Source organism: Argentina silus, assembly GCF_951799395.1.
Source record: "Argentina silus genome assembly, chromosome: X".
Classification (NCBI taxonomy): Eukaryota; Metazoa; Chordata; class Actinopteri; order Argentiniformes; family Argentinidae; genus Argentina; species Argentina silus.
Genome location: NC_139653.1, coordinates 22287799 through 22311446, shown reverse-complemented (window position 1 = coordinate 22311446; position 23648 = coordinate 22287799). Strand labels below are relative to the sequence as shown.

At 42.0% G+C, this 23648-nt stretch overlaps 3 protein-coding genes across 4 annotated transcripts; 1 reads left to right on the top strand and 2 right to left on the bottom strand.

The window, feature by feature from the left end:
• Positions 1 to 2406: 2406 nt before the first annotated feature.
• LOC310822284 (small ribosomal subunit protein eS25-like) lies at positions 2407 to 12906 on the bottom strand. Its single transcript, XM_083694630.1, has 5 exons — positions 12766 to 12906; positions 10536 to 10628; positions 10131 to 10308; positions 5341 to 5461; positions 2407 to 3106 (listed from the first exon to the last, which is right to left on the bottom strand). Exons 1-4 carry the CDS (start codon positions 12766 to 12768, stop codon positions 5349 to 5351), a joined length of 387 nt encoding a protein of 128 aa, XP_083550756.1. The 5' UTR covers positions 12769 to 12906; the 3' UTR covers positions 2407 to 3106; positions 5341 to 5348.
• Positions 12907 to 13051: 145 nt separating this feature from the next.
• On the top strand, positions 13052 to 15534 carry trappc4 (trafficking protein particle complex subunit 4). Its single transcript, XM_083694815.1, has 5 exons — positions 13052 to 13233; positions 14348 to 14522; positions 14769 to 14872; positions 14978 to 15104; positions 15242 to 15534. The coding sequence occupies exons 1-5, from the start codon at positions 13059 to 13061 to the stop codon at positions 15318 to 15320; spliced, it is 660 nt and encodes a 219-aa protein (XP_083550941.1). The 5' UTR covers positions 13052 to 13058; the 3' UTR covers positions 15321 to 15534.
• An 891-nt stretch (positions 15535 to 16425) lies between these two features.
• Positions 16426 to 19427, bottom strand: slc37a4a (solute carrier family 37 member 4a; the record flags this gene model as incomplete). Of its 2 annotated transcripts, none has more annotated exons than XM_083696424.1 (8): positions 16426 to 16592; positions 16773 to 16911; positions 17068 to 17199; positions 17317 to 17402; positions 17579 to 17737; positions 18220 to 18463; positions 18629 to 18861; positions 19280 to 19427. In XM_083696424.1, 8 exons carry the CDS (start codon positions 19425 to 19427, stop codon positions 16426 to 16428), a joined length of 1308 nt encoding a protein of 435 aa, XP_083552550.1. The 2 variants fall into 2 exon arrangements, with proteins under 2 accessions (XP_083552550.1, XP_083552551.1); XM_083696425.1 differs by having other exon boundaries at positions 17086 to 17199.
• Positions 19428 to 23648: the final 4221 nt, after the last annotated feature.

Genomic DNA, 23648 nt, shown 5'->3' with positions numbered 1-23648 from the left:
CTTCCCTTCTTCTCTTTTTGATTGTCCACTCAAAATCATGCGTGTGTGTGAGTGAGAGAGAGAGAGAGAGAGAGAGAGAGAGAGAGAGAGATAGATAGATAGAGTGTGAGAGTGTGTGTCAGCTACAGCTCATACATACAAAAGGGTCCCTGGGACTCCTCCAGGAAACATTTTTTGAAGTGTAGAGGGGGAAACACAGTTCTGTCTGTAGTCTGATATCTGCTATTTGCTTCCATGCATACCAGTGAGTCACTGCTGAAGCATAGGCTAGATTCTAATTTGAGTTATATTTCAGTTATGGCTTTCACATAAGAGTATGGCGGTGGTCTTTCTGACAGCTTCCCAGAGACAGAGAGACCTGCCTGATCTTGAGGACAGTGGTCAGTGACAGAAGAGACAGGCAGGCTACAACTACAGTGTATTAATAGTTAGAGGGGTGTAATTGTAGCAACAGTTGAAGTGGAAGTGGCAGAGTGTTACGCATGGGGGTTTGTATCATTTCACACAACCAATCATTCGAGGAAAGTCAGTCAGTTTCTTAGTTAGCACATATCACTACATTTCCCTTGTGTGTAACTCCCAAAACCCAGATTTATCAAGCATCACAGAATGTCTTCCTGAAAGCCTCAGAAATCAGATATTCTACTGAGTTGATTGAACACCACCTTTGGGGGCAAATTTCTTTTTCCACTTCACATGTCTGATGCCTGTGAAATTTGAGAGGTTTGACAGTGTTTGTTTATAATTTGCGCCAAAGCTGCTGCTCACCACTTAATACAGAGTTGATGGATAGGTCCATATAGTTTCAGAATAAATAGACCTGGGTAAACTCAATGAGAGCCAAATCTGAAGAGCAAGCGGCAAACCATTCCCACTGCACGTATTTCAATGTGACACATTTTGGCCTGTCGCATACAAATTCGCCATTCATGAGAATCAATAATAAATCAGATAAAAAAAATAGTAAAGCAATTGTTTTTTTTCCTCCAAGGCGTGATGCCAGTGGACCTCATGGTGGCAGATAGGTTATTCATCTGTCAGTGTGTGCATCCTGCGGCTTGTTTTCCATCGCTGCTCGAGGTAGTGCTGTGCAATGACAAAAGCGACAGCTGACAGCATCCATCAGCAGGCGCTACCCTGTGTCTCACACGCCCCCAGCCCAAGCCCCTCTAAGCTGAGGGACACTACAGACAGTTGTTTCATTTCATGGCATTTTTTGTCAATAACTCATAACCTTCAGTTGCCTGTGGGTCTATAGATGGCTCCCGCTTCAATACTCCATTCTGCCAAAAGTGTGCACTATAGTCTGCTCCCCCTCATAGATATTCAAGCATGGGATAGAGAGACAATTATACTACAGTTCCTACACTAAGCCATTAAATAAGGAGTGAATAAGTGCATACGTAAAGATTCGGACCACAGCCAACTACTGCAGAGAAGCATCTGAAACAATTTACCTTGTATGGAAACAAGATTACAGAGTCAAGATATCCTGTTGAACTTACTGGGTGGCAAAATCAACAACTGTTCAAATGAAAGCAAACACGTAGGGTTGGAGACTCATTAGAAATGGAAGCATTGATAATAATTGAACACAACACACCAAATTAAGTGTAAACACATCCACGGCTGGGTGCCTCCCACTGGGCACCTTTGCTCGCCTGAGTGCTTGTCTTCAGTCCCAAACGCACCACTTTGACAGTGTAATAAAGAGGCTTTGGTAATACCCGCAGTACTTCACACCATTGTTCTTCAGGCTACGCTCCATGCTCCCCACCCTCTCTCACTGGGTTGATTACATCTTCAAACTGTTTTGATGTGAGGGCAAGTCTGCAAAACAACCAACAGCCAATGATGTGAGGGCAAGTCTGCAAAACAACCAACAGCCAATGATGTGAGGGCAAGTCTGCAAAACAACCAACAGCCAATGATGTGAGGGCAAGTCTGCAAAACAACCAACAGCCAATGATGTGAGGGCAAGTCTGCAAAACAACCAACAGCCAATGATGTGAGGGCAAGTCTGCAAAACAACCAACAGCCAATGATGTGAGGGCAAGTCTGCAAAACAACCAACAGTCAATGATGGGGTTGGTATTTTGCAGGTTAGAAGTTTAGAATGAAATAGGCCACAGTGAAGTTGAGGCGCAAGTCAGGGGGGAGCAGATAGAAGCAAGAAAGAACTAAAGGACTAAGGTTTGCAGTAGTGCAGTTTATTGTAGACGCATAGAGTAGCAACAAATCCATGCAGGTCACCGGTAAACAGAAGGGTGCTCACTAGGCAAGTCTATTATTAACAAGCCTCAACACAGTAGACATTTTTTTAAATATTTATATCTATGTAAAAAAAAGTCAATAATGAGTAATTCAATAAAGTGCAAGGACACGGTAAGTAATATGAAAAGCATGCAGTACTACTCAGTGCTCATCATTACTAAGACATAAGACAAACATGTGGGTAAATTGTTACTGTATCTGTCTACAATAAAGAAGCTGCACCATTGCACCTGCAAACTACTGACTATTTTGCTTTGTGCTTTCATAGAGACAACTGTTGTTTCTTCTAAAGAGACTGTAGGGTGCCGACACATATGTGGAACCTATAGAAAAACTGCAATCCAAAACATGTAGCTGATTAAGGGCCACATTGGAGCTGGATTTGATAACCAATGTTACAACAGTGAAATCTACAGCCAAATAACCATTTATTGAAATATTTGGTTATATCGAGTAACGAATATTTGGTTATACCGAGTCATGTAGTCAATATGAATCATCCAGACTTTTGATAGACTATACAACATGTACTTCATATTTCCATGTATGTTAAGAACTCAGTAAATTGATGATACAAAATCAGTAATGGCACTGTAAATGAAAAATGCACATAGTGATTCTTCAGCTGTAGGATTCAACTATTCTTCAAAGGTCCACAAGATTTACAAATTCATAGATCATCCAGCATATCTCATTGTGTTCAACTGAGGGCATAAACAACCAGAGAAGCAGTAAAATGAGAAGAAAACCCAGGAAATGTCCAAACGTGTCTTTTCTAGTTTTTATTCACCTAACATTACACAGCTGACAGCAGAAATCACAACAGCATAATCTGGAAAAGAGAACAGAAATTCATTTTAGATAGAAGTCATAACAGAGGTTCTCCAACTTGCCTGTTAACGTATTGCAAATAATGTACATCAAATGGGGTACAAGACTTGTAATTATGCATCTGTGGGGCTGTTTATAGAAGTGGACTGTATTTCCCCACCAGATTGTTTTATTGTGCATACATCCATGTGTTACAGGCGGCGCCAGGAGAAAGTAACTAAGGGGCACATGACATTTCTGAGGGGGCACAACTATTTGAGCAAAAAAACGAACAGAAAGACCCCCTGATTTGAGCTTGGTCATAACACAGGTCGGATAATTGATCATACAATGTGTTTGCAGCCATAGACTGCTGTCTTGCCATCGGAGAGCGGGCTACTGTGCCACTTGACAGAGAGCAAGCACATTTCAACGAATTTGCAAATGAACGATTCAAACTATTATACTCTAACACAGGGGTCGGCAACCTTTTTGACATTAACTGCCAGTTTGAAATGTTCTCGTTAATTAGTGTGCCATATCAATATTAAGTTTAATTATGACACCACATCAAAAAACATTTCCAACAGACCTGGAATTTTATTCCATCCATATAGGCTACATGCATAGCAACAACATTTTAAATAAACATTTTTCTCTCAAATCAGGACACTAATGATCATTTTAGGTCATTAATCCCAACAACCTCCCACTCGTCTGGTTCATCAGCAATAAACTTAACTAATACTTCGTCGTCCCATGGGGTTACAAATTATATGCACGGACCCCCACACCGCTTTCAGTAACCCGTTTGCAAAGTATTGCATTGGGAGCAAATGTCAAACAGGGAGACTAAAGTGTATCAAACAGAAATACCAGTACTATACAAGAATGCTGCCATCCTCATGAAAACATCCATATCTGAGTTGGGGAAAAAAGAGATGGACAAACAGCTACATATGCAAACCCATGTGTACTACAAATAAACAGATGCTTACCAGTCAGTGTGATCCCTGGCCCTGCTTTCCTTTGCTGATCGCCATTATCTGGGGGTTGTATTTAGTCACTTTATGTTGCACACATGCTTCAGAGTGGTCAATTGTCAAACCACTGCTGAAGGGGCTGAGCACTGCCTTCAAGTGCAAGAATATCTGTTCACAGAGGTACGTTGACCCGAAGACAGTCAGCAAAGCCAGTGCATAGCTTTCCGCGTTTCGCAATGCAATAGCTTGCTTCAGTCGCATGGTTTTAAGCAGTGGCAAAGACTTTGAGGGTGTTGGCTTGCTTCCCATAACTGGACATGGCACGTTTGACGGATTCTGCCATGTCTGCCTGATCTTTGAATGTTTTCTCGTGCTTTTCTCAAAATGGCGCTTAACACTCAACGTTCCCCAAACAACATTTTGAAAACATAAAGTACACACAGCACGGTCCTTCTGAAAAACAAAACTGCATTGTTCTGTCCATGAGGGCTGGAATGCCCGAACCTTTATTTTAGCTTTCTAAGCTAGCGGGATCGCCATCGTCTACCGAACCTGAACCGATGCACTGCGATTCTTGTGGAAAATGGGAGCGAGAGGCCATACCGTAAATCAAACTAATTAAGACACACCGCGCAACAGCCAATGGGTGTTCAAGAGGTGATTTGGCATGCAGCTGAGAGGGCACGTGAACATTTCTTAAATAAAATAAATAAATAAATAATAATAATCCTCTCGCGCGCGCTTATCGCCAGCGTGCCGAAGGTTGCCGACCCCTGCTCTAACATATACAAAAATATATAGGTTATAGTTAGCTGGCTAGTTCTGTAGGTAGGTAGGTAGATTTATTAACTCAAACTATGTTGCTGACGACCTGACAATACCCAGGCACCTGGATTTCATTCAATCAGTGGCGCATCTTACACTCAAATCAGACTGGCAGTTCAGTCTAAGCCAATCAATCTGTTGTTTTGGAGACGTGGGGTATCAAGGGGATCTTGAGAGCGGATAAAATGACTTGACAAAAGACATTTCAGATTTATCTAAATGATTGGGGCACAAAACTGGGGAGACACGAAATTCAAACTGATGCATTGCCGCCTCATGTCACCGGGCTCGACGTGTTAAACACGGGTGCAGCCATGCAGAAATTGTCAGCACATACTTTTCAGGGATGTGCGCAGTCCCATCTGCTAGCATCTGCAATATAATATGCGTGGAGCCTGTTATGCTAGAAGTATAAATCTGCCTGGAAACTAACTTTGTAACAAAATACCTTGACGTTTATGCTTCCTTCACAGGAACCAGGGCAGCAGCAGCTGCCTCCTCATCTCCACCCTTGGTGTTACGTGTGTAGATCAACTGTGCTCTGTGTTTGGACACCAATATGATTGTTCCTAGAGGGGTGCAAAATCATTGGTTATTTTTTCACAACTGCTCAATAACCCTCTTTTTGTACACATATTGGAATTACCATGGGATTAAAGTAGGTTTTTAATGACGCAATGCATAATATATCTCTCTGATTGGGTGAACGCAATGTTGGGGCGACACTCATAACACTTGTAAAATCTTGTTAGATCACTGATGACAACATGGTTATAGCAAAGAGGATAATGGCAGGCTAAAGTTAGCAAATTAAAGTACTGCTACAGCCAGCTTGCTGTCAAACCACAGAAAGTAAATAAAACGTGAAACACCGTCATCTTTGGATACATAGGGCAGTTACAATCACTGCAGCTGCAGCTAATTCAGGCAAGGGCGCTTATTACTTTGCTGGCAGTGGCAAACTTGGTTGACTTTAGCCTAAATACTCCAGTTACCATTCGTTAGCCGACGTCCCTACCCACTTGTCTGGTAGCAATCGTAACTTCTGGTGCCGCCTGTCTACAAAAGTGACAAGGTTTATGATGTACAGTACTTTTAGCTGGACTTTCAGCTAGGCTCTTCTTACATGACTGTTCTCCATTTGCATGATTTTTATTTCCACAGCGGAGAAGACAAAACCAGCAGAATAATTCAGTTATGAGTCCCGGTAGTACAGCTGTGTGAAGTTTGCCTGCTCATACCTTTCAATTGGCCAAAGTAGAGTACTCGTACCAACGTGCGCTGCAAACTGTGTAATCAAATCTTGCGGGATTTGGTAATGACTGTAGCGCAAGGGTCTCAAACTCAATTTACCTGGGGGCCGCTGGAGGTAGAGTCTGGGTGAGGCTGGGCCGCATCAATTATTCCACAAAAAAAGGGTTTCAAGTATTCCAAAAAAAAGTACAACTGATCCAATCTTCTCAATATTTATTAGAACATAGGCTTCTCTTACCTACTCCTTGCTGCCAGAGACCTGGCAGCGCTTCCTCTTACATAGCTGAGCCACATTTGGCTTGAGGGAGGAAGCAATTGAGACCCTCAATATGGCTTGAAGATGCTCATCACTAAGTTTGGACCTGTACTTTGACTTGTTAAAGTTCATGGTAGAGAAGAGCTTTTCACACAGATATGTGCTCCCAAAAAGGCACATGGTCCGCTTGAACATCCTGGAAAGCTCAGGGAAGGTGGGGGGCAATTCTCTCAAAAATTGTCCAAGCTTGTCTGCTTTTCCACTCACCTCCCTGAACTTGGCTTTGAGTTCAGAATTGCACTGCAGGTCAATTAGCTCCATTTGAAGCACAGGAGGGGCATCTTGCACATCGAAGGAGAAGGGGTAAGCAAAAATTTGGCTCTGTGTGTCTTGAAGTCTGCAAACCTGTGATCAAATTCCTCCTGTAGCTTTACAATGGCATCAGCATACTTCTCACCACTGAATGGTGTGCCCGCATCCATGAGTGCCTTGCATGCTGGGAAATGGTAGAGGTTTGTCTGAGAGAGCTGGGCTTTCCATAACACAAGTTTTGTGGAGAATGCTCTGACGTTGTCATAGGCAGCACTGACAAGCTGCCCCTGGCCTTGTAAATTCTTGTTCAGTACATTCAGCTCCTGTGTGATGTCAACAAGAAAAGCTAAGTCCATGAGCCATTTGGGATCACTTAGCACAGGAACAGCCATCCCATCCTTCTCCATGAAGGCTTTCACTTCTGCTCTCAACTCAAAAAACCTCTTCAAGACGTTTCCCCTGCTGAGCCAACGTACCTCGGTGAAGTAGAGCACATCCTCATATGCTGACTCTTTAAGCCCCTGGATCTGATATGGTTGATGCATTTCACAACGACAGACATCACATTGTCAAACTTCAGGCATTTGCTGCAAAGGGCCTGCTGATGGATAATGCAGTGCAGAGCAATGGCCTCCTCCACATCCTCCTCTTCCAGTTTTCTTTGAACAAGTGCCACCAGTCCACTTCTCCTCCCTGTCATTGATGGCGCTCCGTCGGTTGTTATTCCAGCAAACCTCTTCCATGGTAAACCGGCATCCACAATGGCATCACACAGCTGGCGGAATATCTCCTGAGCGGTGGTCTGGCCATGCATTGGAGTCACTGTGAGCAACTCCTCCATCACTTCAAAATTGTCGTCAACACCACGGACATACATTGCGAGCTGCGCAGTGTCAGTGATGTCTGTGCTCTCATCAAGAGCGACTGAGTATGCACGGAAATGTTTGGCTTTCTCACGCAGTTGATTGTATATGTTACCTGACAGGTCAACAATGCGCTCTGCCACTGTGTTGGCTGAAAGGCTGATGTTGCTAAACTGACCCTTCTTTTCCTGACAGACTATACTTGCAGCCTGTAACATGCACTTTTTGATGAACTCGCCGTCTTTGAATGGCTTTCCCGCCTTAGCAATCATCTCACTCACCACGTAGCTAGCTTCGACTGCCGCATCACTCTCTTTGCTTGCTTTCTTGAAAAAATCTTGTTGCCTCAGTAGACATGTTTTCAAATTGGCGACCCGGTCCTCTCTCTCATCTCCCTGGTATTTTGCATACTCCTCAGTATGTCTAGTTGAGTAATGACGTCTGATGTTGTATTCCTTGTGCACCGAAACTTTCTCTGTGCATATAAGACACGTCGGGGTGCCCCTGTGCTCAACGAAAAAATATTCCGTCTCCCATTTTTCCTGAAATTGTCTGTGCTCGTCGCCAACCTTTCTCTTCACGGCAGGTTTTGAGAAAGACATGACTGGGGCTGGGTGACAAAAATGTAAATTTATCAATCGTGTTCTCTCTCAGGTGTTTAAGTTCAAGTGAAGTCTTCAAGTTCAAGTGACTAACGTTGCTAATTCGCGTTGGCTAACTTGTCAAAAACACCACCAGAAGCTGTCACGAGCCTGAGCTATGGTAGCCCATAAGTGATAAAAAAAATATTAAACGCCCAGGGCAACGACTCGGCAAAAAGGTGCGTGTGAGAAAAACGCGCGGGCCGCACTAACACTAAACTTTGATGTCAAGTAGGGGGCCACAAAATGCGAGTTTGAGACCCCTGCTGTAGCGTAAGCCTATGGTAATTTGAAGACACTCCCATATCAGCAGCCACTAAGTAACACGATCACGGTGCTCAACATGCAATATCATAATTTTGCAAAACGGCATCCCACATGTACGATGAAGCCCAACTGGTATAAACCTCTGCTATAAGTACCTTTCAGATCAATTAGGGCTCGGAACCCTTAAAAATCAGGTACTAACAAAAAAACAACTGTCAAATCAAATAGGATTTCAGTCTGAAATTAGTGGTTAGTAGTACAGTGCCCTGCGTAAGTAATTGGACAGTGAAGCATTTTTTCTTCTTTTGTCTCAAGACAAACAATTACTATGAGGTAGAGATTATCAGCTTTTATTTATGTACATATTGGTTTCACCATTTATAAATGACATCACTTTCTATACATAGTCACTATTTCAGGGCACCATAAGTAATGAGACAGATTCATATAATGTCCAAATTAAGCACTCATGTTTAGTATTTGGTTGACAATCCTTTGCATGCCTGAAGTCTGTGACCCATTGACCCCTCCGGACGCTGGGTATATTCTCTGGTGACGCTCTGTCAGGCCTGTAGTGCAGCCATCTTCAGTTGTTGTTTGTTTTTAGGCATTTTTGCCTAAAATCTCATAATCAGGATTTAAAATATCCAAATATTGACTTGGCTAGTCACAATCTTTACACTTTTTGGCCCTGAAAAACTCCTTAGTAGTACATTTTGGGTCACTGACTTATTATGAAGCGCCATCCAATGAATTTGAAGCCATTTACACTCTAGTAGGCAAGATGTTTCTGTACACTTCACAATACATTCTGCTGCTGCCATCAGCAATTACATCATCAATTAAGACAAGTTAGCCAGTTCAATGCCAGCTATACAAACTATAACACCCCCTCCACCATGTTTCACAGATGAGGTGGTATGGTGTAAATCTTAGGCAGATTTTCTCCAAACTTTCCACTTGCACTCTGGTACATAATAATATTCATATCATCTGTCCACAAGACCTTTTTCCAGACCTCTGCAGACTTTCAAGGTACCTTTTAGCAACCTGACCATTCTTTTTGAGGATAACTAGCGGTTTGCACCTTGAAGTGAAGCCTCTGTAGTTTGGCTGGTGACGTATTCTGTAGATGGTAGACTCTTCACGTCTAACTCCTGGAGGATGTTCCTGATCTGTGGGACAGTTGTTTTGGGGGTTTTCTAAATTATGGAGAGCATTCTTCGGTCATCCACTGTAGAAGTCTTCCTTGGCCTACCAGCCCGTTTGTGATTGCTAAGATCACCAGTGCTCCAGTGTCTTTTGAATGATGTTCCAAACTGTTGATTTTGGTATGTTTAAGGTTTTAGCTATGTTTCTGATTTGTTTTTTTCTGATATTTCAGCCTCATAATGGCTTCCCTGACTTTCACCAACATCTCTTTGGTCCTCATGTTGACAGATACCAGACTCTACCAGACTCCAAAGGCAAATGCAAAGCCGAGAATCATCACTAGACATTGAGAGCTCTTTTATGACTGCACAAATGATGTGACGGAACACACCTGATGAACCAGAAACACCGGTTTACTAATTCTGATGAAATTTCATGTGACCTACTGTCTCCCAAGTTCAACACTTAAAATCAAATAGGCTTCTGGGTTCACCTTTGTTGAGCAGTTCCTGGAGTGCATTCCTGGCCAGAGAACCCCGGATCTTCAGCCTCTCAGACACAACTGCGGGTGTGATGAGCTTGTAGTTGGGCACTTCCTTGTACAGCTTGTCATAGGTGGCCTTGTCGAAGAGGACCAGGTTGTTGAGCTTGTCCCTCACCTTTCCCTTGGACTACTTCTACTCAGAAGAAACAAAAATGGAGGTTCTAAATAAGATTGTTAAATTCCAATAATGTGCCGTTTGTCTGTTAGCCAATGGCTCCAGACTGAGACCAAATGAGGTTGCTTTGCAAGTTCAATCCTAGAATAATGTGCATGATTCGACCAGAATGTAAATGTTCACATTTTGCTATATAAATGGACAGACATACCTTCTTCTATATAAATGGACAGACATACCTTCTTCTTGGCTTTGCCTCCAGATTTGTTGGCTGGGTCCTTGTCCTTTTTGGACTTCCCTGAATCCTTCTTCTTATCGTCCTTTTTAGGAGGCTGTGAAAACAGGAGGGGATGGTCAACAACACTGAAACATATTGATGTAGTTATTGATGTAGTTATAAGCTTACATCAAAGATGTTCCTTTGAAAGAAGATTGCCTACATGCAGTAATAAGAAGGAAGGGTCAGATGTCATAATACCCAATAACCCGGAACAAATGCCACACTGGGAGCAAGATTTGAAATGGAATTGCATCAAAACCTATGGAGCAGGGTGAAAAAAAATCCATTCAAACACAGAGCACCTGTATTTTAAAAAGGTTTGTGGTCGCAGTTCAAGTATTAAATGAAGGTATATGGTAAAAGTCATTTGGGGTGCCATTTTATTTTTCTTCATGGGTCCATTTATTTCCCCATTTAGGAGAATAGCCTTGGGTGTTCTCCTAACTTGGGTGAATGATGGGTCTTCCCATACAGATGGGACCTTTACGAAATTAAACTGATCAGTTTTGACAAAGCTACGGTGAAATAGATTGTTTAGGATTTTCCGCCAGTGTAACCATTTGCTGTTTCCGTGATTGTAAACATAGATTGGAATTGTAGATTATGCCTGTTAGTTCTCAGTTTCTTAACTATTGTTAATATGGTGACAACGGTGTATGTTCTGTAACGGCTATTGCAAGAGTAGTATTGGAGAGGTTTTTGCGCTCGGTTTTATAGACAGCTGTTGTGCACTTAAGTTCCCAGGCGAAGGGAAAAGGTGAGAGGAGAAGAGTGCGTGGATGAGAGGGAATTAGATAACAAGCAAAGTGATTATGCTGTATGTGGCTGCTATGAAAGTGAACCGGATGATTAGTTCAGCAAGACACAGCAGAGTGCAAGGCGGTATTGAATGCGTCACTATCACCTTGATAACGCCAATCTCTCTCTCCTCCTGTGCACCTGCGTTATAAATGTCCATGTGTAGGCTAGGTTGTAGCAACCTCATGATGGGTATAGGATGGGAAAATTCTAGTATCATGATGGCCGGGCTGGTTATGTAATAGCCTAAACCTATCGATGTGTGAATAAAGCCCCCAAAATGTCCTTCCTAATCTTGAACGGCACCAGCCGCCACTGATGGAGATAAGGGGCTGCAGTTGTTAGAAATTATTTTTTATAAAAACAGTTGCATTATAATGCTCAATAGCAGATGAGTAAATAAAGCTATTCAGTTCTTTATTTAGGGTGATTAAAATAATTGTATTTGATGCTCCATGTGCAAATCAATTGATTTAACTTGTTTTTTTAATCATCTGATTCAGGGAACATTTGTTTGGTAATCATTAACTCTTGATTGAGAAGTGTTGGAAATCATTATTATAAAAAACAGTTTATTATTGCTATATAAAATACATTACTGCAGTGTGCTAAATTTACTAATGTGATGGCCTGTTGATAAATGAGAGATGAATCAAGCATTAGTCCCATGGTACGTTGGATTAATACATGGAGAGGTTAGGGTCAGGTCATCAAGATGGATGTTGCAACACACGCATAACGCAAGAATGATGTAATGGAAAAATACTAGGCTAGGAAAGGACAAATCAGAGTAGGTATATGTTTTCTTCAGCAGGTCAACTCGTTCCCAAGAGGGAACGGACCGGCGATATCTCTACCTGGAATGGATCGAGTGTCGGGGGCTGGGACCAGCCTAAGCACCAACGAGGGAAGAGCCAAGTCTAAACCGCGGCTCCTCCCCAACCAAATAGCCAATCACAATCACTTTGTTTTACCGTAAATGCTTTGTGTGACATTTTGAATGTATCCATTTTTGGAGGGTTGGTTACAGATTAACAGCTTGCTGACTGTGATTTTCTTCGCCAAAAGTGGTCCTTGTACAAGCCTAGAATTTTGACATATAAATAAATAGCTAAAAGTAAGAAGTAGTTTGTCTTCTCCTTCAAATAAAGAACACGTTTTCACACAGTTCACACTTGTATGCTATGATGGTATGTTACCAAGCATGCATGGGTAGCTAGCTAGGTAACTAACTGGATAAGGTCCGGTTCCATCACGAATTACACTAAGGATGCTGCTGTCTGAGCAAGAAAATGTATAAACTGTAAATTCACATCCCTACAGAATCGGCACTTTTACGAGATTCATTACTTCTTAGCAGTATAACTTAATGAAAATCCTGAAAGCCTCACCATGATGCTTTACTGTTCCGTGTCAAAGAAAATTCACTCCGCGCAAAAGCCGACAAGACAACCCCGTAGGTCCGGAGTTTGCTACAACCCCTGGGAAATTTAGTTTTTGTTATTTCAGTTTTGCTCGTTCATCATTTTATCATTAGCCAAACAAATCTCAGGACGTGATGATGCACTTAGTGTAGTAGAGAAGAACGTCTGTAAAATTGCTTTTATTTATTCAACACTATTTGAAATAGTTCCCGTCACGTGACAATATTGACAGGAAGTCAGATGTGCGGAACAGTTCAAAGATGGCGATATTCAGTGTTTACGTAGTAAATAAGGCTGGTGGATTAATTTACCAATATGACAATTATGTCCCGAGAGCAGAGGCAGAAAAAACATTCAGTTTTCCTTTAGATTTGGTGCTCAAGATCCACGACGAGAAGGTCGTTGTATCATTTGGTCAGCGCGATGGCATTCGAGGTAGACAGTCAATTCACATTCGTCGAGCAATGATCATTAGTGGGCTTGCTTCAGCAAGTTTTAGGTCATACTCATACTATTGTTATTGCTTATACTTATTATTATTAGTGGGCTTGCTTCAGCAAGTCAAACTATTGTTCTTGCTCATACTTATTATTAGTGGCGTTGCTTCAGCAAGTCCTACTATTGTTCTTGCTTATACTTATTATCAGTGGGCTTGCTTCAGCACGTCAAACTTGCTTTTTCTCACTTTTGTTCAACTACTAGCCATCATCCTTTCATCCTATAACCCTAAGTCACTACTGCTTCACTCAGTATAACCCATAGGCTACTTACAACCAGTAATGATGTTAGTGTTATTGTATCTATCTGTCTATCCTCTTACCTTCTCTCATCTATTTATATATTGAAATGTATGCACTCACTGCAATGTAAGTCGCTTTGGATAAAAGCATCAGCTAAATGGCATATATTATTATATATATTATCTAGCTGGCTATCCTACCCTCAGACCATTTTCACTAGTCACTACTGCTTTACTCAGTATAACCCATACTATAACCCATATACTGTGTGTATGTGTATATATATATATAACCTTATGTCTATCTAACCTTTCAACTACCTAGCCATTATACCTTCTTCCTTTCCCTAGTCACTCCTGCTTCACTCAGTATAACCCATACTGATTAATCTCTTAATTGTTTTGATCTATCTATACCTCCCCTCTCTCATCTATCCTACTGTATCTATCTATTGATCTATCTAATAGATCTATCATTCTTTCTATCTCTCTATCTATCTACAGTATCTAACTATCTTATCATCCCTCCATTCAACCAACCAACAGACCAATCTTTAACTTTATCCAGGTCCACAATAAGACTATCTCACTTTCTTTCAACTACCCAGCAAATCTATCTATTGTCCAAACCATCTTTAAACTGTTTTTACTACCAAAATAAGACTTTGCAAGCCCACAAAGTTTCTTCTGGAACATCTTTTTCAAGCTAGCTTCACAATTGAAACAGATTGCACAATCATTATAGAAAAATATTTGTATTTGTATACTCAAGTCTGCTGAAGCAGTTGTTAACACTGTCTCTTCATTCAGTGGGCCATGCTTTGCTATCCATCAATGGAGTGGATGTGAATGGGAAGTATACTGCAGAGGGCAAGGAGATCATCGAGTATTTGAAAGACTCAACAAACTATCCAGTGTCCATACGATTTGGAAGGGCTCGCTTGAGTTCTAATGAAAAACTGATGCTAGCTTCAATGTTTCATTCGTAAGTATGTACTCTCAGTCCCAGAGTAGTAACGGCAGCATAACACAAATCCTTTATCCATTAGTGGTGTTTGGATTGCACAAACATTCTTGTGGCTAATGTTGGTTATATTGCTGTGATGATAAATTATAGCTACAAGCAGTACAGACCTCCAAAGGAGCTTTTCCATAATCTATCACCTCAAAAGAAGTAACTATTTCAACTGCACACCGTCTAATGTTCTCAACATTTTGTGCTATGTCCTAGATTGTTTGCTATTGGCTCACAGCTGTCCCCTGAAGTTGGCAGTTCAGGAATTGAGATGCTCGAGACAGATGTTTTCAAGTTACACTGCTTTCAGACTCTCACTGGTAAACCATGTACCATGCATTTTAACTCAACTACAGTTCTGTATGTGAATTGTCCATAGACGCTCTTGTAGTTTGTCTCACTGTGTATTAACTCTTTTTTATCAGGTATAAAGTTCATTGTGCTAGCAGACCCCCGGCAGTCTGGCATTGATGCACTTCTGAGGAAGATTTACGAGATCTACTCAGACTTTGCCCTCAAGAACCCTTTCTATTCTCTTGAGATGCCTATCAGGTACCTTACTGTAACTAGTCACTGTCACATGTCAGATATCCACCCTTGTCTCTGTCCTATGAGTACCCATCAGTTTTGAGGCCAATGCATGGCTATACAGTACAATCATGAACTATGCTTTGCGCTCTGTATTTCAGGTGTGAACTCTTTGATCAGAATTTGAAGAGCTCATTGGAGATTGCAGAGAAAGCTGGCAACTTTGGACCTGGATCATGAACTGGAACAGAAATGGCAAACAGTGCTCAAACATTCTTTGAACCAATCCATTAAATTAAGTTAATTGTGACTGGGGAGCTACAGTACATTATATTTGGGTTAAGATGTTTCAGAACTAAGAACTGGCAAATGAGAAGCATAAGTAATAATGGGATACATTGTAAATACTTTGTTTTTGTACGTATCTCTAGAATAAACATCACTATGTAAAGATGTTAGTTGTCTCACAAAGCCTACTATATGTTAGATATCATATACTGGTTTCATGTTTTGTTTTTTTACAATTTAAGACATTTGAAAGGAACTGCAAAATTAACCACAATATAAACAATTTCATTCCATGTTTTTTATTAGTTAAAACAGATTTCTCCCATATGGGGATGACCTGTGTATGACACAACAAATGTTATCCTTGCTTGAAAACTTATTGAGTTGGCAGAAAGAAAGAAGAAATCTGGTATTACATTCCAGTACACTTTCTCACTTCCCTCAAATTATTGTTGAAATGTAAATAAATAATCCTTCAGTCAACTTCATCTCACCACCTGAGGTGTGGCACCCAGCACAGATTCCTCTGTACAAAAACAGTGCAAATAATCAATGTAAAAATACAGAATTATGTCTCCCACCAATGTACTTGAAATTAAAAACACTTTAAATGAATCATTGCAACAAAGCACCATCAAATTACATTTTTTTGTGAATAGCATGTTTCTAGATGACAGAGAGGGGGAATGGCATGCTCAACTCATTCTAAAAACTTATTTAGGTTGCTGGGTCACAAGGACATAAAGAAAAAAAAAACACACTCACTAGAATTACTTTTAGTAATTTAATGCATTGCAGCAGTGGTCAAACGTACGTGTTTCGGCATTTGCCTGCTTCAATGTTTAGATTAATTATCCTGAGTTTTTATGTTATATACTGTACAGATTATTAATAGAAACTTTCACTGTACATTATCACATCTGTTTGGCTCTTTTGAAAGGGTTAAACATGAAAAAGGGTTTGGAGGTAACAATGTATGTAAAAGAACACAAAGAGATAATGGCCACAGACGTGTACTTTCTCTCCACATTGGCAATAGCGTTATGATATAGAACTATCAGTCAGCCTTCTTGGGGACATGACCCATCTTTGTTCTGGTATTACGCAGCAGGAAAAAGCAGATGGTGGTGGCGGCACAGGTGATCTCTGCTACCCAGAAGGCCATTTCCCAGCCGTGATGTTTGGCAATTTTGCTGAATGGCAGTCCAGAGAGGAAGCCACCAACTGATAACAATGCAGAAGGGTTATTGAGGCTGGTTTCTAATCCGGGGATAGACAGTTTTAATCATTGACCAACATGTCTGAACCATCATTTATGCCAGGATATCATGACCAATTATGAGTGCAAAATATGATAACACACAATATTACAATTATTGTACAATTGGTTTGAGATTAACTTACTGTTTGCCATCAGGGCAACAATTGCATGTGACGTCCCACAATAGTTGGAGGGAGCACTCTCATTGGCTATCACTCCAAACAAGGCTATTGGTCCATAAGATGAGAAGCCAAACGCAGCCCCCAAGACAAGGATCCACATCTGAATTTATATGGCAAAGAATAAAGAAACCAAACACAGACAAATAGAGCTTTTATGCTCCAAAACGTTTACAGTTATTCAAAATTATGATGTATCACATATGTTTTAAGTGCTGCAGCACTAAAACTGCTAAATATGACTAATGCTAATTATGACAGTTTGTGTATACCATACCTTAGGGCTGTCTGCAGTGACAGTGACCCGGAAGAGATACATGGAAACAAACATCCCAGCCATCATTGAGATCAACAGAAAATGTCGGGGGTTGCCATGGCTTTGCATGCCTTGCTGCACAAAATATATATATATGTCAAAATACTGCATAGATTTTGTAGAGGTTCTACTTGGTAGAAAAGGTGGTATGTAAAGCACTGTATTGTACTGTATGCATCAATGTCAACTCACTTGTGCCACAGCCTTGTCTGTAAAATATCCTGCAGCTAAACTGCCCAAAAGGCCACCCATCTCCAGGGCACTCATGTAGGAACTGCCTGTGAGAGAAACAATATCTGCAGTCAGGTAATTGTGTGGAGAAAAGCAAACTCAGACACACAGTAAATAGACATGATTTCACTCCACGCAATAGGAGTTATTACCAACTAGCAGAACTACGTGTTCATGTGCATGTACATACCAAAGAGGTATTTAACATGTTATACTTCCATACCCATGAGTGTTGACTGGCCCTTGTCCTGGATGAGGAAGAGCTGACCCCAGTCAGTGCATGCCGTCTTCACCCCAAACACCACAAGGTAGCCTAGAGACAGCAGCCAGAGGTAGGGGGACAGGAGGAACTCTTTGAGAGTGCTCTCATCAGAGGAGGAGCCTGGGAAAGAGGAGGCAGAGGTTGGGGCAGAGGCCTTCAGTTACGCTAGCACATCACTATGAATGTCTTGTTCACACTAGTGGCATGTGAGGAGGACCACACTGGGTACAGTGTGAGTCCATTACCACAGTGTCACTGACCTTAGACACAACAACACATGCAGTCCTAAACACATACACATACAATCATTGATGCTTATGATCTCAAACACACCATATTAGATCAGTGACTATTCTAGCCTTCTTTCTTGAGACTAATAACAACTATTAGAAACAGTAAGTTTGAACCAGGTCTGTCTAGTAAATTAATGAGTCAGGAGAGTGCATTCATATCAGAAAAACTATCAGGTTGTAAATAAAAGAGATATAAAAGGCAGGAAAAGCATCTACACAACCACCTGAACTTAGTAACTAAGTAATTAGTAACTCGGTAACTAAGCAATTTATCCTGTACTGGGTCACATGGGTTGTCTCTTCTCTCACCTGCTTTACCCTTCTTGGCCGCGGCCTCGATATTGGGCAGGCCCACATCCTTGGGTTCGTTCCTGATCAGCAGCAGACAGAAGAAGGAGACCACCACACAGCTCAGGCCTGAGATGGACAGAGTAGTCCTCCAGTTGTAAGTCTGTGCCATCACAGTGGCGATGATGGGACCTAAACTCCCAGCCAGGTTCATACTACAGGACAGAATCGCCCACCATGTTCCAAACTGAGAGGGCTCAAACCACTGAGGAACAACAAGAGAAAGGAAATTACATATCATAAGACTCAACAGATTTGGCATGTGCCACATGAATGGACAGGGATACAGTAAATGGTACTTTTCATGTCAACCTCATATACTGTGTGGACATTTCTTATTTCAAACAGACCTGTTACCTCCTGGTCCTACCTTGCGCAGCACCCTGCCGCATGGGGGCCAGCCTAGGCCTTGGCCGAGGCCGTTGAGGAACCACAACCCAGAGAAGACAATCACAGTGGAGGACCAGGAGAAGACCACATTGATGCAACCCACCATGAAGAGGCCAATGGAGAAGAGCCAGCGAGCGCTGATCTGATCTGACAGCACGCCGCTAATGAACTTGCTGATAGCATAGGCTAAAGACTGGCTGCTGGTGATCATGCCTGAGGGGTAGATAGGACACACAGTCCAGACATAGAGCAAGGAATTCAGATTATTGAAACTTGATTAAATATATATATTATATTTATATATATATATATATGTATAGTAAACCATGTAAAACTCAACAGTAAAATAAGATGTTGAATTATTTCGACATTCAAGATCAACTTCAAAAGGAAACTTTCTCACTCCCCACTGAATGCTTGTTATAATTTTATATAACATTATAATTATTATTATACTACTATAAGCAACAACTGATGGTTGACATTGGTTGTTTGGGGTCAACTGTAGATAACAAAACTAAATGTGACATATTGTATTGTAAATGTACATTATGTAATTCAAGAGCTCCACAGAACTTAAGGGACATGCTAGACAAAACAGAGGGGAAGACAATGAGTGACATGGCCTTACCCAGGTCATCTTTATCCAGCTTAATCTCTTTCATCAAAGAAGGCATCACAAAGGAGAATGTCTTCCTATTGAAGTAATACAGTGTGTAGCCCACAAACATGGCCAGGAAAATTGTGGTGCGGTAGTATCCATAACCTGATGTCGCCATGTTTTTGGCAGTCCAAAGAAATAGGCTCAAATTGAAAAAAGCTCCTCAAAAGTCAAAAGTACAGAGGAGGGAAAAGACTCCTCTTGTTCAAGGGTGTAATACTTCTGCCACCAATGACTGTGAACTTTGAGTCAGGATCTGTTGTGTAGTAGAGAGCTAGTTAGATGAGGGAAAAAGCTGTAATCAATAGTGGGGTTAATGGTCAACTTCCCAACCCAAAGACTGATTTTCTCTGCCTTATCCAAGTTCTTAAAGGTGCAAGGAAGAGGCTAAAGGTGGAGAATGCAATTGATATGTTCTGATGCTGTTACTGGAATGACACTTTCTTTTGTCAAGTAATTGGTAAAAAATATGCCAGGATCCTGCTCACCTTGGCTGTGTCCCCCCCCCCCCCTCTAGCTGATCCCGCCTATCCTTCTCTGTAACTGTAGAATGTTATTGAGGGTTCTCAGCCGTAACAAGTTAATGATTAATTGGGGAGTCCAATGGTGACTACAGACCTAGAGGGTGACTCCTCTCAGCTGAGGGGCTGTGTGAACAGTAATGGGCCAGCAATGCAAGACCCACTTTCACTAACAAGAGTAGGATATCCACTATTTTAGAAAAGAATGATGACCAAAGAGGATGGGGAAATTCATTCAGAGGGAACTCTCTCTAAAGGTTTTATTTGATGGTATTTGTGTACATATTGGTTTCACCATTCAGAAATTACAACATTTTTTATGCATAGTCCCCCTATTTCAGGGCACACAAAAATGACACTTGGCTTGACAGGTGTTTCTGGTTCGTTAGATGTGTTCCCTCACATCATTTGTGCATTCATAAGAGAGCTCTCAGTGGGCCTCATGCAGGAAGCGATATACAAACAAATTTCCTCTTATTTTTGTTCGTATCCACGATTTGTTCTTATTTTGTTAGTACTCATTGATTTCTGGGATTCACCAAAGTTTTCTTATTTTTGCTCTTCTCTTAGGTAAGATAACATTTTACGACTGGTCGAGAGCAATCTTACCAAAATAATAAAAAATATGATGGGTGGCTGATTGGTAAGTGATTTGTAATTATGGAAACCACTATCCAGTGTAACCTTTATAAAAACTCAACTTTATAAACATTTAACATAGGCGACCGAGGTTATGTCCTCACTCAATGGCTCATGACCCCGCTTGCAGACCAGACAGGAGCGTTCTTACAACCACCGACACGCGCGCACTCACTCCATGGTCGAGCGCACAATTAGAGTGCTGAAGGCCAGGTGGATGTGCCTTGATTCCGCTGGTGGAAAGCTTCTATTCACCCCGGAGAAAGCTTGTCTAATCACAATGGCCTGCTGTACGCTGCACAATGTGGCCATGAGACGTGGCGTGCCACTTCCAGATCAGATACCCCCTGTGTAGGAAATGCGAGACGACCCACTGGACGCACCTTATAGAGATAGTATCATCCTTCGGCAGCAGTTAATTGACCGCTTATGAGATAGGCTAGCATATGGTTTTGTATAACTGTGGGCCTGTAAAGCCCTTTGAGATTGTAAACAGTGATATTGGGCTTTAAATAAACTTGAACTTTAAATGGTGGTGAATAACAAATAAGGAATTCCACACAAGCCAGTTGCAGTGTCACATTTTACTTTTGAGTGTTTCATTAATCCTTTCAAGGTTTTCGACTATATTATTTAACACAGAAGTCAATGAAATTAATGTTGTGGAAATATCTCGTAATGCTGAGACAATCTTAATTTTACAGTTTGGATTGTTGCCTCGGCTGATGTGGCCACTGACAGTTTACGAGGTTCCCATATCGAAGGTTGAAAAAATGGAAAGGTTGATTAACTCTAATATTAGAAAGTGGCTTGGAGCCCCGCGCTGTCTGACCAGTGTGGCCCTGTATGGAAAGGGCATGCTAGAGCTGCCGATTTCTAGTCTGACAGAGGAATTTAAATGTGCCAAGGCTAGACTGGAAATGACTCTAACCCAGTCAAAGGACCCAGTTGTTAGAAGTGCAGCGCCCATAGTTAAAACTGGAAGGAAGTGGAAGCCTAAAGAGGCAGTGCAACAGGCACAGGCAGCCCTTAGCCATAGGGATATCATTGGGCAGGTTCAGCATGGACGTGGAGGTCTAGGGCTGTGTGCAGGAAAACCTCTGTGGAGTAAGGCAACAGCAGTAGAAAGGAGGAAACTGGTAGTGGAAGAAATACACAGACAGGAGGAGATGATAAGATGTACAAGGGCGGTGGCACAGGCAAAACAAGGCCAGTGGGTAAACTGGGAGAGTGTAGTGAAGAGAAGCTTGAAGTGGAAGGATTTGTGGAGCATGGAGGCAAGCAGAATTAAATTTATCGTAGGGGCTACTTATGACGTACTGCCATCTCCCCAAAATCTTAATCAATGGTTGGGTGAGGATGCTGCCTGCCCGTTATGTTCCAGCGTATGCACACTTAGGCATATAATGACTGGGTGTAGAATCAGTCTTTCTCAAGGGCGATACACGTGGCGTCACAATCAAGTGTTGAAATGTTTAGCTGCTGCAGTTGAGGGAAAACGGCTAGAAGCAAACTCGCTAGCTAGTAGTGGCCAGCGGAAAGACATTGCATTTATAAGAGAGGGAGAGACTGGCGTAAGGAGGCCAGGGCGCAGCTGCGCGCAGGGACAGTTGCGAACTGGCGCAGATTGGAAGTTAAAGGTAGATTTAATTGAACAGCTAATCGTACCGGCTGAAATTGCTAGCACTAATTTGCGGCCAGACATGCTGCTGTGGTCTGAAGCACAGAAGCTAGTTTATATTATCGAACTCACGGTCCCTTGGGAAGACCGGGTTGACGAGGCTTATGAACGAAAGAAAGCTAAATATGCAGAATTAGCGGCAGACGCGACACAGCGTGGGTGGACCGCTTTTGTTCGCCCAGTGGAAATTGGTTGTCGAGGATTTGTGGCCAAGACAACCTATGCACTGCTAACGGAGCTGGGTATTCGCGGACGAGAATTGAAACTGGCGATAAAGAATATGTCGGTAGCAGCGGAGAGCGCTAGCCAGTGGCTGTGGCTGAGGCGGAAGATCAGTAGCTGGGGTTCCCGTTAAAGGTAAGATGCAACAGCGACTTGACTAGAGCATGAGGTAGCATAGCTTGGCATTGTTTGGCTATATTAATGAGAAGGCATCGTGTCATATTGTGGTGGTGAGGGGTTTTGTACTGCCATTGTTTGGCTATATTTATGAGAGGATATCGTGTCATAGTGCGGTGGGGGGGGTTAGTACTGCTAGCCAGTGTAGGCTAGCCATGAAGTTGCACGGACACAAACATTCCCCCACAACATAAATAAAGGGCACACTCACCCCTCCTTTCCCTAATCCGGGACCGTATCCACCCGGGGGCTTCCCCACCTCTAACCCTTCCCTCTACCCTAAATTAGGGTTTGAATCCCTGCATCTACACTTATATAAAGACATAAACATAAACACATGCACACACTATTTAGGCCCCCACATACACCGTTCCCTTACCTTACAGAAAACATTTACCCTAGATAGGGCATCACACACACACACTGATGGGGTGGGTAGGCTGATAGGTTGGTTGTAGGGTTTAAGTTAAAGATAGTATTGAGGTAGTGGTGTTGAGGGGGGTGTTTCCAGGACGCTGGACTACACAGTTAAGCCTTCTCGAGGTGTCGTGGGCCTAACTTAACGAAACACCGGTGACAGAAGGTGCCCACTTGATAACCCCAATGACATGCTGCTTACCTCAGTTGGCTAGAGTAGGTAACCGGTGAATGGTACCACCTGAGGAATGACTCCGTAGACCTATGACGGCGTAGCCTGATGTTTGCTATGGTGTTGCATCGAATGGTGGATATATCACTCGCTTTGTTGGTTTGATTTGGCCTTCTACATCTGTTTTACCTTGGATCATGGCACAAGGGATTATAACATCTTGTCCTGTGTATTAATAAATGTTTGCAGGACCGCATCGGAGACAACATGAGTCCAAGAGAAAATGTGGCGAGGGCGTTCAGGCTCTGTAGTTTGTGATGATGATGCACTTGCTTGGCTTTGTTCTGAAAATAAAATACATATTTGAATGCAGATGTTTGAGTGTTAATTGAAATAACAGCAAAGAAGCCTATAGACTACCACAGGTAGAAAAAAAGTTATATGTATAAATTAATTTTAAGGCGTTTATACAGTAGATCTCCAACATGAACATGCAAAATGTACCTTCAG